Here is a 16357-nt window from a genome sequence, read left to right as displayed (position 1 = left end):
GATTCAGAAGAGGCCCCTATGGATTAGAGATGTGTGAATGTATCCCTAATTCACAAAGGATGAAAAGGCGATACGAGTAATTACAGACCTGTTGGCTTAACATCTGTTCCAGGAAAAATAATGGAGTCACTAAAGACGCAATACATGACCATCTGTATAGGAATGCAATTGTACTGCAGTCACAGCACGGATTTGTTAAGGGGTGGTCTTGTCTAACCAATCTGATAGATTACTATGATGCAGCGACCAAAGAACTGGATGCAGAAATAATTTTGATACCATATACTTGGATTTCAGGAAGGCTTTTGATACCGTTGCACATAAAAGACTGCTGTATAAACCGAAGAAATGTGGCATTAAGGGCAAGTTAATGCTATGGATAAAGCGATTATTAAGTGGAAGAAGACAGAGAGTGATTAGCAATGGGCACCGCTCTTCATGAACTAATGGTATCAGTGGAGTCCCCTGTGGTTCAGTGCTGGGCCCATTGTTGTTTTCAATATTTATTAATGATATTGATGAAAGTATATCAGGCTTAATGTAAAAAGTTTTCAGATGATACAAAGGTTGGCAGGGTGGTTAACGATAGTAATCAGGATAAGCTACTCCAACAAGATCTATGAAAATTGGGTCAATGAGCTGAGAGATTGCAGTTGAAGTTTAACATTGACAAATGCAAGGTATTGCATGTAGTCGGCAGTAATCCCAGAGTAACTTAACTGGTACTACACTCAAGGTAATGAAAAATAAAAAAGACCTCGGGGTAATTGTGCAGTCAGATATCAAATAATCTGAGCGGTGCAAACATGCTGCCAGAACAGCTCACAGGGTTTTGTCAATGACATACAGAAACTTTGTTAACAGGGATAAGGAGGTAATTATCCCTTTGTACAAGGCCATGGTTAGGCCGCATCTTGAGTATTGTATTCAGGTCTGGAGGCCTCACTTTAGGATGTAGATCTGCTGGAACGGGTGCAAAGTAAGGAAATCAGATTGGTGAAAGGAACAAAAGTGTGCTTTAACCTAGAAAGAATTTAGTTCTCCAAATTGCAGCTTCTGAAGACCAGGCACCTGCGGGTGATCTGATGAGGTGTTAAGGCCTTGTATGGATTGAGTGCGCTGAATGTGAACGGCATTCTTCCTCTTGCTGAAACCACACACGAGGGGGGCATAAATTTATGTTGAGGAAGGTTGGTTGCAGGATAGATATGTAGAGGTTCGCCTTCAGCCAGTGGGTGGTTGATTGTTAGAATAGGCTACCATCTGTTGTTGTGGAAGTGGAGAGGTAGACAACTTCTTGGAGAGTATGGGTGGGAGAATTGTTTTATTTTATTTATTTGTATTTTTTGGTTGATTCTATATAAGCTTTCTTTCTTGCATTATTTTCCATTACTATAATTTGCTAATTTTTTTTTCTTGCCTCTCCTCCTCTCAATTTTCGCCCGAAAACCTTATATAGTTTGCTTTCAATTTCCGAGTCCTGCCTTACTAACTATAATTTACTCCAATCAAAACGTTATTCCTCCAAACTCTCATTGCCATACGCCAGGAGACAATGAATTTTTTTAAATCTCTATTCACCACTCAACGGAACTCCTCCACCTGCTTGCACAGGCCTCCCGCTGACAGTGTCAATGAGGCCGCTGCACTGCGACGCCCTACCCAAAACACTTAAGTGTCGGCGTCCCAAAGTAGCGGTTTCTGTTGTAGATTAAGCTGTTCATCTACCTAACCTCCTTAAGTACCCTTTTAAAATCACCCCTTATTTTTACTCATTGCCCTATACTTCCTACTTTTAAGAATTCAAAGGTCTCCACTCCGTCTATTGACAACAGTCTATTTTGAAAACTACTTTCCAACTGTACCTTCGCAGACCTGCGAAGGTACAGTTGGAAAGTAGGTACCATATTGCGTTTCCCTTTATTTCTCAAGTGCTATGCCACCAAGCATATTTTCTCCAAAATGAATACATTTGTAAGGATATTTACAGTACATATAAAAAATAATTCGTATATTCGAAAAAGAATTGATGCAGTCAAGTATATTAATAGGATAGATATGACTTTCAAACACTGATCCATATGAAAAAATAATCAACAAAAACTGCACTTTAGCCAGCTCGCTACAACAGGATTTATGAAGCCAAAGAACATAAAATATCAATGAAGCAAGTCATTCTATTAATTTGATCATAATGTTGTCTGGTGCATCTGTTGGAAAAACCACAGCGATTTCATTTGGATTGTACACCTGTTCCGTATTTTATATTTTTTAAAACTTCGTTCCACATAGTAAATACTGTACTCTGCTTCCATTTGGTAGTTTTTATAATCCTCAAATTCTCAAGAGTTCAGCCAACCAATTACAAACGTTTGAATGATGAAAACGAAAATAAAAACTCAATGGGTGTTCTGATACTAACTGGATGCTGGCTGAGACAAGTATCTGACTTATGACACGACTAACACGATACGATGATTTGCCTTTCCTTTCACTCTCGTTAAATAAATATTTGCCCTCATCTGTCAACACAAAAGATAAATAACTGCGCTCCGCTAAGCATCAGAAACCATGAGTTTGGGTTATGAGCTAATGAAATGTGGACACCCACGAATCAAAGACCTGTATCACACGTAGGTGGAGCTGACCATCGAATCCACTGTAGAAGAACAAAACTTTTCAAATTTTTGTTCTTCTACAGTGTTCTTTTATTCTTTTAAACGTTTCAAATCACAAATTAAAATTAGATTGTCATTATTTAAGTTATTTAGAGGGCGTACAATCCGTAAAATATAATAATTTTCTGGGTCTATATAAGAAGAGAATTACAAGCAGTCAATATACTCGAGACGTTTATTACCAGTGGCCTTCACTTCCCTAATCTAAAGTTTATATAAACTTCAGTGCTTCTGAAGATAACTCCGTTGCGGCAATATTTGCTCTTAACGTAAGCGGGATTCCCGCATTTCAGCCACTTCAACTCTATTGCCTACTTGTCTTCTCGAGATATTCATAAAATGACACCTGCTGTACATATTGGGAGCAATTACTTCGGATTAAAGGAAAAAAAGAAGTGAAATAAGATTTAAAAGAAAACTGTAAGATAAAATCACCGAGGTAAAAAGCGAGTTCGAACAGCAAATGAAAGGTGGCCACAATTTCTCACCGTGTGGTACCCCACTGGCACGCACCCTCCTTCCTGTAAATAAAATTTCCCCAATGGTAGTAATACCAGATATTCGGAAAGAACCAAAAGGGAATGATGTCCTGTGGGGGTTTCAGCAATACCTGACAGGACAAACGGAAATACCAGACTTAAATCACCCACCATAAACGAAACTTCACTTTTATAAATGGTTAATGGAAACAAAGGCCTGTCCATTATTGACATCAGGTTGGGCCGATCAGTAACAATTCTTTGATTAAAGTGCAGAGCGTGCACTTCACAAATGAAATCACGTTATGTGGCCCTATATAAAGGTAGTAACAAGGTGGTGTCTAGGATCGTAAATTACCACACACAACAGGTGTTCCGCTCCTCGGAACGAAATCAAGCTGATTTTGTTCTAAGGAAAAAAAAACAAAAGCCATCAATCGCTTAGAGTTTCCCCTGCATTGTGTGACAGATTTAGAAGCCCTCATATAGCGCTTCTAGATCGAAAATTCATCCCAATGTCTGCAATAGGCGATGCACATCGATTAGTGGTTCAGCATATACATTTCAACATGAGCATCCACATTATTGCGAGATGCTGTTGTGGTGAGAGGGGTGATAAATGAAGACCTTACACCTCTAAATATTTATCTTCATTGTATATCCTTTTACTTCTTTCCTTTCATTATCCTTTTCTTTAGTTTGTTCTACTGTTTTAGGGGGAGGTGGGAGTTTAATAGCGCATCAGTTGTAAAGGCTATAGAGTGCCAAAGTTTGTTCTGCACCCTTTACATTTATACCTTTGAGACGTGCATAATTTCATGAAATTACAGATTTCTGGCCTTTTACGGAGTTTTGTATTCATTAGGCCTGACGTAGCCGAGTGGTCAGGAGCGCGAGTGCAGCAGCACACGCTCTTTGAGTGGATCGGGGTTCAAGCCCGTGACTGCTGTATTGTATTGACTGATTTACTGTAAACTCCACTGACCTTGTGGTCGTGCCGGATTATAAACAAGAACATTACAATGTACCAAGGCGGAGTTGAACTGATGTTCAGGTGCCACCCTACATAAGATACTATACATGACTACAAATCTTTGAGACAACAGCTTTCCTAAATGCACTAAGGAATAATGTTAAGCCCACAATGCAACTTGGCTTTATGTTGCCGGATTTCTATTTGTCTGTTTTTATTCATTTATTTTCAGTCATTCGTGTGTATATATATTATACAAATTGTATATGGTAAACGCCCATTGTCTTCGCCATCCATTCGGAGGAATTTCCAGCAGATGGATACATAAAATTTTACAATTGGGCCTTTTAAAAATATTTGTCGAGCCATCCCAAATTTCATTAAAATCAGACAAATAGAAATCCGGCAATTATTATTTATTTTTTCACACAATTTGTATGTAAAATAGAAATTCTCGATAAAATATAGTTTTAATATGGTATTAACTTTAAACTGGAAGAGATTTATTTTCAATATTTAACTTTACTCTTTACAAATAACTTCGTTAAGCGCCTCTCTATCCCTCATTATTTTCTCTTCGCCCCCCCCCCCTTTCACAACTGTAACATAAATCGAAAGTACATTCTTGCTTATCATTGCCAACATACATCTGACACATTGACAGCAGTCTAAAGGATCCAACCAACCAATAAACGATACAACTTACCTAACATTCAGGCTTTATTCATATATCAGTAAAGTATAATTATGTCAGTTCTTATTCAACCATTAATCTTTAATGACGTTCTGGTGGACTACGTATTTTTTTTTATTTATTTTTTATTCATGGCGTTTTCTATCTTCTGCATCATCTGGAGTACCCACCCGACGTAAAAATACTCCATCTCTCAACAGACCGTTATATTTTCACATCCCCAGTTTCCAATTTTTCTGGCTAATAGAACTGCCCACCTGAGCTCAACCAGGAATTTAAACACACTTACGCTCTGATCCATAACAAGCAACAGGTCGCAGTCCGTCTATGGAATGCATTGATTCATATATTTATTTATTTTATTATTCACTATTAAAACCGGTCTTTTACTATTCCATTATCACTACTCTCCACTTTCTCTTTATCCGAGGCAGGGCAGACCCACCCAGCCCAAATCCTTCTTGTATATATATTATTATTACAATATTATTTCCCCTTTCGCTCATATATAAAAATTCACGTTTGTAGGACTAGAAGTCTTTTACAGTTTGTTGCAAGGATGTCTTTTACACTTCTAGTGTAAAAAACTAGAAGTTTTTACTGTAAAAAGAATAAAAGACTAGAAGTCTTTTACACTTTTTACAGTTTGTTGAAAGGATGTAACTATCTGTCCTCCTCTTCCATTCTCGAGAATGAAAGCTGCCACAACTCTCAATATCCTAAGAAATACTCTCCCCTGGAGGTTTACAAACCTCCCTCGGCCATTCTTTCTGGATTTCGCACTAAAACTGCCAATCTCCGTGACAAACAGAACAAAGCTTATTTATTTTCGACAAGTTTCATTAGATTAACAAATAGAATGATTTCAACTCGTCTAAACCTCTATCCATCTGCCTAAATAAGTGGCGTGGCGTGGTGTTAAGCAACACCTGAAAAGCACTCATTTCAATTCATTGAAAGTCTATAAAAGACCTTTTGATAACTATTCTGACAGGTGTGACGAGGAATAATTTCATCCATTTCCTAGAGAACTGTCATTCTTTTCAAGGGCCGTTCATCGCATTTGCCGATATTACCAATGTGTCACAGACCACCCGGGTCCATCTGGCCTTTTGCTTCCTGTTTAGCTTCAGACTGACTAATTTCAAATATCTTTTTTCTAAATGTAAGCATCAGGCCTACTACGCCTAAAATTTTCTGATTTTGAATTCGAGATAATTTTGATATTTGCTGATTTAGAGTTAATTCCTCCATACGAGATGCGTGTTATCTCTACAACCAGTTATCGTGCCAACTTGTATTGTTTTGATGTTTGCCATATATGAAAGTAGTGAGTGACAGTAGATATCTTCCCTCTGTGACAGATGAGTCACAATGCAAACACACCATTGTCACTGAGTGTTATTCGTGTCATATTACAGCAACTTTATAACTCAAAACTGAAATGAAGATAGGGTTTTCATCGTGCGGTAATTTTGCGTAACCTTATTCAACTTTCGTTTTTCTGGACGACACCCTACATTAGGAAACATGCCAATACATCTACCACTCTCTTCATTGTGTTTTAGTTGAAAATAACTGCTACCTACACCGTTAGAAGGTGCTTTGTAATAAACAAATTGTCTATTGTGATTCAATCACGTTTCCTTCATTAAATTTAATGTCGTAACCTATTCTTACTTATGAGGAAAGGCTGCATGTTGTATCTCTGAAGGAAATAAGCCAGTCGGTGTCTACAACGTAAAGATGAGGTGGGGGGGGGAGATACAGACACTGACGAAGAAGCGCATAGCGCAATAGAAGTCGCGCAACTGCTCGTGGAGAAACTGTTGTTGGAATTAAAAAGTTTTCAATCGTTTTCTCACAATCTCCAGTAATATTACAAGCCACTGCTTCATGTTTAGCAGTATTTCAAAGAGCTATTACTATATTGATTGGTAAGAAACCATGATTTTCAAATATCCAGTGTGTGTTACAACATAATACAGTACCTTCAATTCGCCGGATGGGTCCATCTAAAAGAAAGTATGTGAATGTAGACCACCCGCGTGCAACAGCTACCTATCCATCATATCGTGTTGCTTTCACTCCCGGTCAGGGGGTGCTTTTGGGACGCAGCTGTACAGCGGATGTCTGTAGTTAGTGCTTCTCAGAAGGAACGTGTGTCTATAGCTAGTAGTCTTTTTGTGACGATTGCCGAAATCCACGCGGCTTCGTTGCGATCAGGATGCTGGCTAATTACCAGAGGCGATAATGACAGGTCGCAAGCAGCGGTCCTGTAACATCAGCGGCCGACTACTAGGAAATATCGGGGTATCTCGTGACCGAGTAAACTGCCCTGGAAACTTAAAGCTTTAGGCCACAGGAATCCCACAATGGAGGTTGGCGCAATCATGAATGCCATTTGTTTTATTGGTTTATTAGTGTGTTTTCGTCCCTTTGGAGGGGGATGTTACGTCTCTAACGTAATGAAGAAAGAATAGCGAGTGCAAAAACAAGGAGGGGATGGGTAAGTTGCGTGCCATCACTCGTACAGTTCAGAGTGCTCGTTCCACGTTAAACACAACAGTGCTTCTTCAATTCGGAGGGTCGCAGCCCACTGATGAGCAAAAGGTAATCGAGATGTGTCCCCAAACCTTTTTAATATTCCGCTAAAGTATTTTTAATATCTTTAATGATCTAAATATAAACAAGTAAGCCTTTATTGGATAATTGTTTTGAACGCTGCATTATTAATACGGTTGATTTCGGGCACCGAGAAACAAAACTCCACCAATACAGGGGAAAAACATGATTGTTTGCCCCTCTACAAACCTCTTCTAATTTAAGCAAAGAGGCTTTCATTGATTTTAGGAGTAGAGTTCTTGATACTTCAGAGGGTCTTATTTACTACAAGAGGGAAAACACTGACTGCTTTGTAAATGTAAAGAACACGAAGGTTTTGTACCGCACAAAAGATATCAACTTGCTGTTAATTGCACTTCCTACAAAGTATCGAAGTCAAATACTAAATGGGCGGTGAATTTGACGTCCTTTCACCCTTGGCTTGGTCAACTAATGAACCCAAGGGTGTGACGTTTCGAAATTTTTTTTGAGCCTACCAATCCTTGGAAAGCAACATATTCCAGGCAAAATCTTTACTATCAAATCCTCGAACTTTGGCCCTAAATGACTGTATAAACACGCCGAATAATGATATTAAAACCAAGACAATGGCAGGAAATTTCTCATTTAAATGAAACGTGTTCTAGGAGGCAAAAAATCTTCTTTCCTCAAAAAATATTTCCAAAAGTGGTCCATCGAGTGTTTGAACCAATTTTTAGAAAGATTCCAACACGATCCCCTATTTACTGAGTAAGATTCTAAATTCAAATCAGACTATAATAAAAGCAGTTTTTCATTTTCAGATAATATTTAGGAAGCTCATCAAGTTGATGAACTCATTTCAGAAAACGAATCCGCATATTTCATGAAACAACCCGAGAAGCATGACAGGTAGCAATATTTCAAACTTTTTTATTTAAATAAAAAAAAAAAAACCTTCTCTTTATTAAATAAAAAAGAGATATTTAGAAATTAAGCAGATAAGGAATAATTACGCCAGCGATGTAATGAATACGAGCGATGACAGGCACATTATCACCATGACAGCAAAGCGATAAATATTTTAACATCGTGGTTATTGGGGCAAGTATTTGAAGGTTGCGTACTCGTATTTCACCACAAATCTGCGTGGAAATGAAGACACGTAAAATCCAAAAGAACGTAAATTCCACCACAGATCGAATTCATGATATGCAATCAGCCAGCAATAGATAACTATTCCATAAAATATTTACTTCGTGTTGCTGCTCGTTAACTGCTCGTGGTACTTGTAAAGCATTCAAGGATTTACTTTAGTTAAGATCATTGAAATTCGCGAGACCAATTAATATTAGCAAGGCAACAAAAGCGCCTTTGCTAAGAGCGTCAAGAATTAGGTTTCCAGCATCGCGATTATATAACAAACCAATGAGTAACACAGCTCTCTTTATGTTCTATTTTGGAACTCTCTCACGTATATAATTTTACGTCTGTTTTGTTATGGAAGGGGGGCTTGTCTCGACATCCTATGATCAGGGATTCGGCGAAAAATTCTCTCTCCCTATAACCAGATAAGCAACACCCGCACATACACGCAGGGAGAAAAAGGAAAGATAGGACTAGGCGCTCTCAGCCAAAAACACTCGAAATCAGGCAGCTGTCTACCCCCCCCCCCACTGCAAGTCCTTCACTCAGTGACAGGATTACTTCTAGAGTCATCTAGATTTCTGCCATTCACCCCCCCTCCCTGTCCAGGATACTCTGGTACAGTCACCGAGTCCCCATCAATAGTGTGGAGATATTTTTATGGTGCTACGGACCCATTACTCCGTGATGGTCTGTTTCAGAAGTCCCGCTTTCTTTCTAAATGCTATTTATGCAAATAAGATGCAGATTGCAGTTTCGCCTCTCATATAGCCAAGTCCGCATGCGGTGATAATTCCGGATAAGCCACAGAAGATGTTTTTTTTTTTTTTGCGTGTGGAGAGTAGGGGAGAAGTAAAGCACCCGCTGCCAACCCATCTGCTGACATCTGCAAACGGGATCATTGAAGCCATCTGTCGTTTTTTGTTTTGTTCACTTTTTGTCTTTTCGCTGTAAAGGAACGCTCTGCCTTTATAACCCTCCCGGTTGTCATGACAACTCCCTCCCCCATATCCCCGTGTTCCGTATATAATACTTCGCGACGGTGGCGGGAAGTAACTGTATTGTACACCCCACTTCCCTCACCGCAGGCAGCCTTCTCCGCAGTTAGGCGTATTCATCCAGAGCCCCTCGCTCTGGTGACGTGCGCACAGATACAAGGGCGCGCAAGTCGCGTGCAATTAGGCGGACCTCACTTCGGCAGACGGGGAGAACGACGGAACAGCTGTAGCAGTGCGGGTGTTCAAAAGTTACTTGCGCGTGCAGTCCTCAAAAGTTTCTGCCTTCAGCGCCGCCATGCCGGACCTTGGTACTTAGATGCTGGCGAACCGTGGTCATCGGATGTGACGGAGTTCATACGAGATTGTCTAACGGCCCAGTTCGTAGGTGATACGAGCGGGGCGGTCAAGTGAGAAGCGGTGAGTCGAACCGCTAACTGGTCTCGGTCACCAATCGCAACCCTCGCATGAAGCCAGCCAAAGTCACCGAAGTGTGTGGCACCCCCTGGGGTTTCGGGGATCCGTGAAAGTTCAGTCGGCGTTCGGTTACCAAGGTGCTAGACAATCCGACCAAGACGTCATCTCGATCGAACTGTTCGCTCTGATTCGCCCTCGATGCCGTAAATTCTCGTCATGTCCATTGATAAGCGACCAGCTGCGGAAGGAATATCGGTGACTCTTCGACCGAAATCAGCGTCGGTAAGATAATGAAAGTGGTGCATTTAATGTGCGCGAGGCAGGTGAGGTCAACAGTTGTGTTTAGCCCGAGTGAAACTGTGTCGGAGGAGGTGTAGTCCCGCGTAAAGGTGCCATGGGAGGCACAATGGGGAAAGGAAATTCGTTTCTAGACAACCTGCCCCCTAATCAGCCCCTGCACGTTGTGATGCTAGGTTTGGACTCCGCGGGGAAGACGACGGCCCTGTACAGGCTGAAGTTCGATCAGTACATCAACACGGTGCCAACGATAGGCTTCAACTGCGAGAAAATCCGAGGGACGACGGGCAAGGTGAAAGGGGTCTGCTTTCTGATATGGGACGTTGGCGGCCAGGACAAGTTGCGACCGCTGTGGCGATCGTACACGCGTTGTACGGACGGGATTGTGTTTGTGTTGGACAGTGTGGACGGTGAACGCATGGAGGAGGCCCGCATGGAGCTCATGCGGACGGCTCGTAGCCCGGAGAATGCAGGTGTGCCCATTCTAGTTCTAGCCAACAAACAAGACCTCCCGGGGGCCAAGGACCCGAACGAGATTGAGCGGCTTCTGGCGCTGCACGAGCTGGGGCCTAGTCACCTGTGGCACGTTCAACCGGCTTGCGCGATAATAGGAGACGGACTAAGCGAAGGCCTCGAGGCTCTCTACGAGATGATCTTAAAGCGGAGAAGGTTGGCGAAGCAGGCGAAAAAGAAAAGCAGGTAGTCGTTAAAGTTCACTATGTACAGCGTTTGTATTATAGACAAGTACGGCTCAAATGTAGAAATAAACCGCTACTGAACAATCTGGTGTCTGCCTTGATCACTGTGATTTTTTTAACAGTTCCGAATGAAATCACCGAGGCATGTATGTAGTAAATGTAGCTAGTTCACAATTTGTATAGTTAAAAGCTGCGCAATATTAATAAATAACACGAATAACCTGTTGTCGTTCCAGCTTTTCAATGATTTGAATCCATATTCGTAAATATTCAGTGTGAATGAAAGTGTAAAATTATTAATCGGGGTCAGAGCCTTAATTAGGGCGAGAACAAGTGGGGCATTCGCTCCTGTGCTTATCAAACACACAGGAATTAAATTTAATATTTTAATATGTAGGTAGAAAATAATAATAAATAAGTATTTATTTAGTTGTTGGATATCGTAATTTATTCGTTGTAAATTTATGTTTATTTATGGGTAAGAGCTTTGGTGCGCGGTTTTATATATTATATATATAATATTTATTTATATAATAATAAATAAATATATTATTTATTTATTTTTGGGGTGCAAGAACACCTAATTGAGGCTCTGATCGGGCTGATATACTTTAGTACAATTAAAATATTTTTCACGATTATGTGGAGTGAGGAAAATGGCGACAGAGGGCGCCATGAAATAAATACTGTTATTACCATATAAGCATTTTTATATTTTATATTCCTTTATCCTTTATTAAATACAAAATGAACCTCTGCTTTTTAAAACTAAATACACAATATGACTTGGATAAACTGAGATGATATTCTAAATCGATATCTTTTAATTAATACTCAGTTAATAACAAAAACAGTTTTAGTCAATAATGAATTAATTTGAAATTCCAATTAATACGCATCTTCTTTCAAATTTGGAAATTTTTAACTAATTCATAAATCTGTACTATGTGCTCTCTCTATCACAAATTGTTTTTCTTTAGTTAAATATATTTGTTATCAGAATTGATAGAAGAATCAACTTTTAATGATTTCATCCACCAGATGACGTGATCACGTACAATAATTAACTTGCCACATTTGGAGAAGTGAATGATTTCCAAGCTCATTTAACATACGCAGAGTTTGAACATTGAGCTGCGTGTTCATTTTTAATTTGGAGTGAAGTCTTCTAAAGATTAGTTGAAGCAGAGGGGTCAATTTTAGAAGGGAAATCCTCTTAAGTGTAAGACCTCTGAGAAAAGGGAAAAAAAGTATGGGGGAATAGAGCCCACTTTTACTTTTAAAATGATTTCAAATATTTTTGAACACATTTCAGATCTCTTCGAACACAACAGAAAGAAGAAACGAAGAGAGGTAAGGAGAGCTAAAAATCAAACCTCCTTAAAACTTTGTTTATTTTCCAAAAGTTAGCTTAAAAGTTATTGCATTATTGTGTAAAAGTATAAATATATTGTAAAACTGAAGTTTACGTCTCAAAATAAAATCATGCTGGATGATCCACTTAATATTTCTTGTATATAATTTTCATCTGATATGGCAAGAACAAGTTTCCAATTGAATTAAAATTTTATCTTTCTTTCCACTGTTCAACAAATTTAAGTTACTGTAATTTTCCTCTAAAGTCGATTAGATAAGCCTAATTGTAAGGCTGGATTACTGCGATACTAATTCGAATTAAATGGGTATTAATATTTAATACGTTTAAAAATTTAATACGTTTAAAATTAAATACATGATTGGAAAAAGTATCTTATTATTGTAAAATTTTAGCATTTTTCTCTTTTCACTTGCTAATGACAGCAATTGTCTGTTTGCATTTGTTGAAGACGAGTTCAAACTCAAAGTCCAAACCATTATATAAAAATGATTTAAGAAAAATTATCATATATATAATGATCTTCAAATCATCAAAACGAATTGTAACCACCAAATCTGCGAGCCTCCTCTGACACCCCTTTAAACCAGTTCTGCACCTTCAAGAACTTTTTAAGATACGAGTAAAGATAAATTGAAAAAATATTCACTTTAAACTAAGTTTAAATGTTCAACAAACTCGAAATTCCATCTTCTTTACTTTTGTTCTTTTCGACAGTTAATTCCGGTCTACTCTAAGAATCTTCTCTGGAAACCATTTCACTGCAGTTCAGTGGTGTAACCGAAAATTGGAGGATTCCCAAAAACTGTATGGAACATTGCCTTCCTTTCGGTTTTTTTTCACATATTTTTAAATCGTTTACGTTATCTTAGCTACTTCTTCTCCCTTCTCACGAGAGAGAGAGAAAAAAATAAATAAATAAAAACCTGTCTGGCGCGATGGTGCATAAATACACTCGCTTTGAGTGACTGTGGTTCGAGCCCACGCGACTACTAAATACGGTGCTGTTTCTTGTATTCTCTCTATCTTGTGAACTCCTGATCGTGTGAGCCTGCCCGAAGTATAAAAAGAAAATTTATTTATTTATTATCTCAATTTATATAACTGAATACATACGCTTCTAAAATATTTCCTTTCCTTATTATTAGTGGCTTGTTAAGTCCAACGAGTTCTGACGAAAAATTCAATACAACGAATTACTTTTAAAGTCCACCTGCGTTTAAAATGAACTCGTTTACAAAGAAAGAAAAGCCTGTACGTGAAAAACATGAAAAATTAGCGCACGAAAGAATAAACGCTACTTTTATTTCGTCAGTGCGTGTCCGAAACTCATTCTCCGGAACAGTGTCAAGTTCACGCCATGTTGTTAACACGACTACAGAAGGAATAAAGAAGAGTAAAGGGCATTTGCGCTTCTTTATTCCTTCTGTAGTCTTTATTTCTCTTGACGTTGTCTTTCTTGATGTTAAATGCATCAATCCCTCCCGAAAACGGTGGACTACAGAACCAAGAATTCTAATCCGAACTTCTCCAACTACTGATAAAACTGAACTGTACACAATCCATCCTTTATTCTTTATTTCAATCCATGCCAGAGCCTCCCCTTAAACAACCATTCTATATAAGTAACTACTTCCTTATCATGAGCTAAAATTGACAAAACAGATATTTGGAGAGATTCAGAAGATAAAAGGGGAGAAAAATAAATAACCTACGTCACCGAATAAAATACAGTATAATCAAACATTTACTCTGGTTTCCTATCTCACTTTTAGTGTACACAAAGTAACGTCCACACCAAACAGCAACAATAGCAAGCGCAGGAGTTATATTGAGAGAAATTGGGGACAAAACTGTAAAGGTTTTATTCTACAAGAAAGTTATTTTCGATTGGGCTATTTCTTTCGGGTTAAAATATTACCATAGTAGATACTCCAGTGTCTTTGCTGAGTCATTGTCTTTGACGATCGCATGAAGAATCCACAGAGCTGCCACCTCATTGATAGTTAATTCCGGGAGAATTTTTCACTTGGTGTTGGAGGGCAAACTTGCGAATGAAACTTTTTTTTTTCTTCTGCGCATTCACCACAATGCCCATTCATTCATCCAACCAGCACAATATCCAGTGCTTCAGCTACAACATACGATTTATGGACAGCCTATGGCCCGACGTGTTTAGTGGTCAGGAGCGAGAATGCCGTAGCGCAAGGTCTTTGAGGGGACCTTGGTTCAAGCTCTCTATCCTGCGAAGTCCTCTGACCATGTGTTTGTCACGAAGAATAATCATAAAATTTATTTTATTTATTTTTATATGCAGGTAAAAATAAATAATAATTGCCGAATTTACATCGGTCTGATTTTAATACAATTCGGGAAGGCTCTACTTCTGAAAGGTACAAATAGAAATTTTCGTGACAATCCATCCACTGAGAGTCGAATTAATACATGCAGACAGACATGGTGAAGAGAAATAGATGCATTACGCATATACGTTAACGTGCCTAAAAAGTTCATAGTTAACTTTAAGGACACATTTACTTGAGAGCCACGTCTGCGAAGAGAAATTCAACCTAAAAGCATTTGTAATAATTAGTAATGCACGAATAATACCCAACTCATCTATTAGCGCCAAATTAAGCACATCTAAGGATTAGCTACGTTTCTGGATTCTCGATGGTCCACAAATCCTATCATCAAGCCAAAATGAGGGTGAAACTGATTTTATCCCCTCCCCCAGAACTGATAAGATTTTTACTGTTTTTAATTAGCCACAAAGTAACTTAAGGCTAGCCATCAGCACATCTATAAATTGCGTGTTTTCTTATGCTATTAATTTGCGGATCAAAAACTTGAATTTTCAAAAAAGAAAACAATTGAACCCTCGCTGGAGACCGACTAACTAAGCCACGTTGTGGGGCACAAAAAAAAAAAAAAAAAATCCTTTCGTCAAAAAGAGATTTGGACTTTGGCCTTTTCCACATGGAAAAGGCCAGAGTATGAAACGTAGACTGGCCTGGATTGTATACCGGAGTAAGTAATCAATACTCAGTCCTGGGTATTGGTGTCATTTAAAGTTCATGTCGATCAAAGTCCATTTGATAATGGCATTTGCGAGGTATTTTCAATTATAATGACGTACTGTATCTTAGGCCATCCGAATATAGTATCCAGGCAACCTTACGAGGATAGGATATACATCTCCCCTGTGCCCTTGTTTTAAAATCGGGAAAGTGAGTAAAGGAAGAAATTATCATTGCTTCCCTTTTCACATTGTCCGATTAATCGTTTGCCGATTTTTAAACAAGGACATAGGGAGGGATATTCATTATATTCAGAACACAGTGAATATTACCCAGACAACCTTGCGCAAATAGCTAATATATTCCCCCAATGCAGTTGTTTAAAAATGGGAAAACAGATGCGTGAACAGTAGGAATGGGCTGCAATGGTAATTTTCTGCTTCATTCACTTTCCGACTTTAAACAAGGGCGTAGGGGGTGGGTGAGGGGTTACCTGCTATCCCGCAAAGTTGCCTGTATAACATTCACTATATCGAATAAGAGAATAAAGTATTCAATCATATCTATTTATCGTTTATGTATCCGCACTACAATTTGTACAGAAAATCTAAAAAATAATAATAAATAAAATGTAAGGCTGTGCCTTATCAGATTAGTAACAGTCGGAAATAAAATGAAAAGCGTTGATATTTCGGGGGTTTTACCAATGCAAACTTATAAACCCTAGGATTTAACAAAACGAGTTAAATGTCCGAATTTCGGGGTTTAACTGGCGTAAACTGGTAAAAACCAACGATTTATCGGATTTTGGGTTTTTTACAGTAACAGGTATAATTTAAAAAAAAAAAAATACAGTAAATTTACAAATTACCGACAGTTGGAAGAGATGTGTTTACTGCGGATTAATTTCAGGAGAGGCGGCTACCCTCGTTACGCACCAAGCTGATCTAGAAGCATTACTAATATATTCACACTTTTGAGAATAATATTCTTACTAATACA

The 16357-nt window shown here is 38.7% G+C and overlaps 1 protein-coding gene across 1 annotated transcript; it reads left to right on the top strand.

Annotated features, from left to right (window-relative positions):
• The first annotated feature begins 9562 nt into the window (after positions 1-9562).
• LOC150076335 (ADP-ribosylation factor-like protein 4C) lies at positions 9563-11182 on the top strand. The gene has a single exon (XM_090387985.1). It carries the CDS (start codon positions 10360-10362, stop codon positions 10963-10965), a length of 606 nt encoding a protein of 201 aa, XP_090244111.1. The 5' UTR covers positions 9563-10359; the 3' UTR covers positions 10966-11182.
• Positions 11183-16357: the final 5175 nt, after the last annotated feature.

The sequence above is a fragment of the Mastigoproctus giganteus genome, chromosome 13 (genome assembly GCF_048544385.1).
Source record: "Mastigoproctus giganteus isolate SK-2022 chromosome 13, ASM4854438v1, whole genome shotgun sequence".
In the NCBI taxonomy this organism is placed as follows: domain Eukaryota; kingdom Metazoa; phylum Arthropoda; class Arachnida; order Uropygi; family Thelyphonidae; genus Mastigoproctus; species Mastigoproctus giganteus.
The sequence above is the reverse complement of the archived record's forward strand: the minus strand, read 5'-3'. Positions and strand labels throughout refer to the sequence as shown.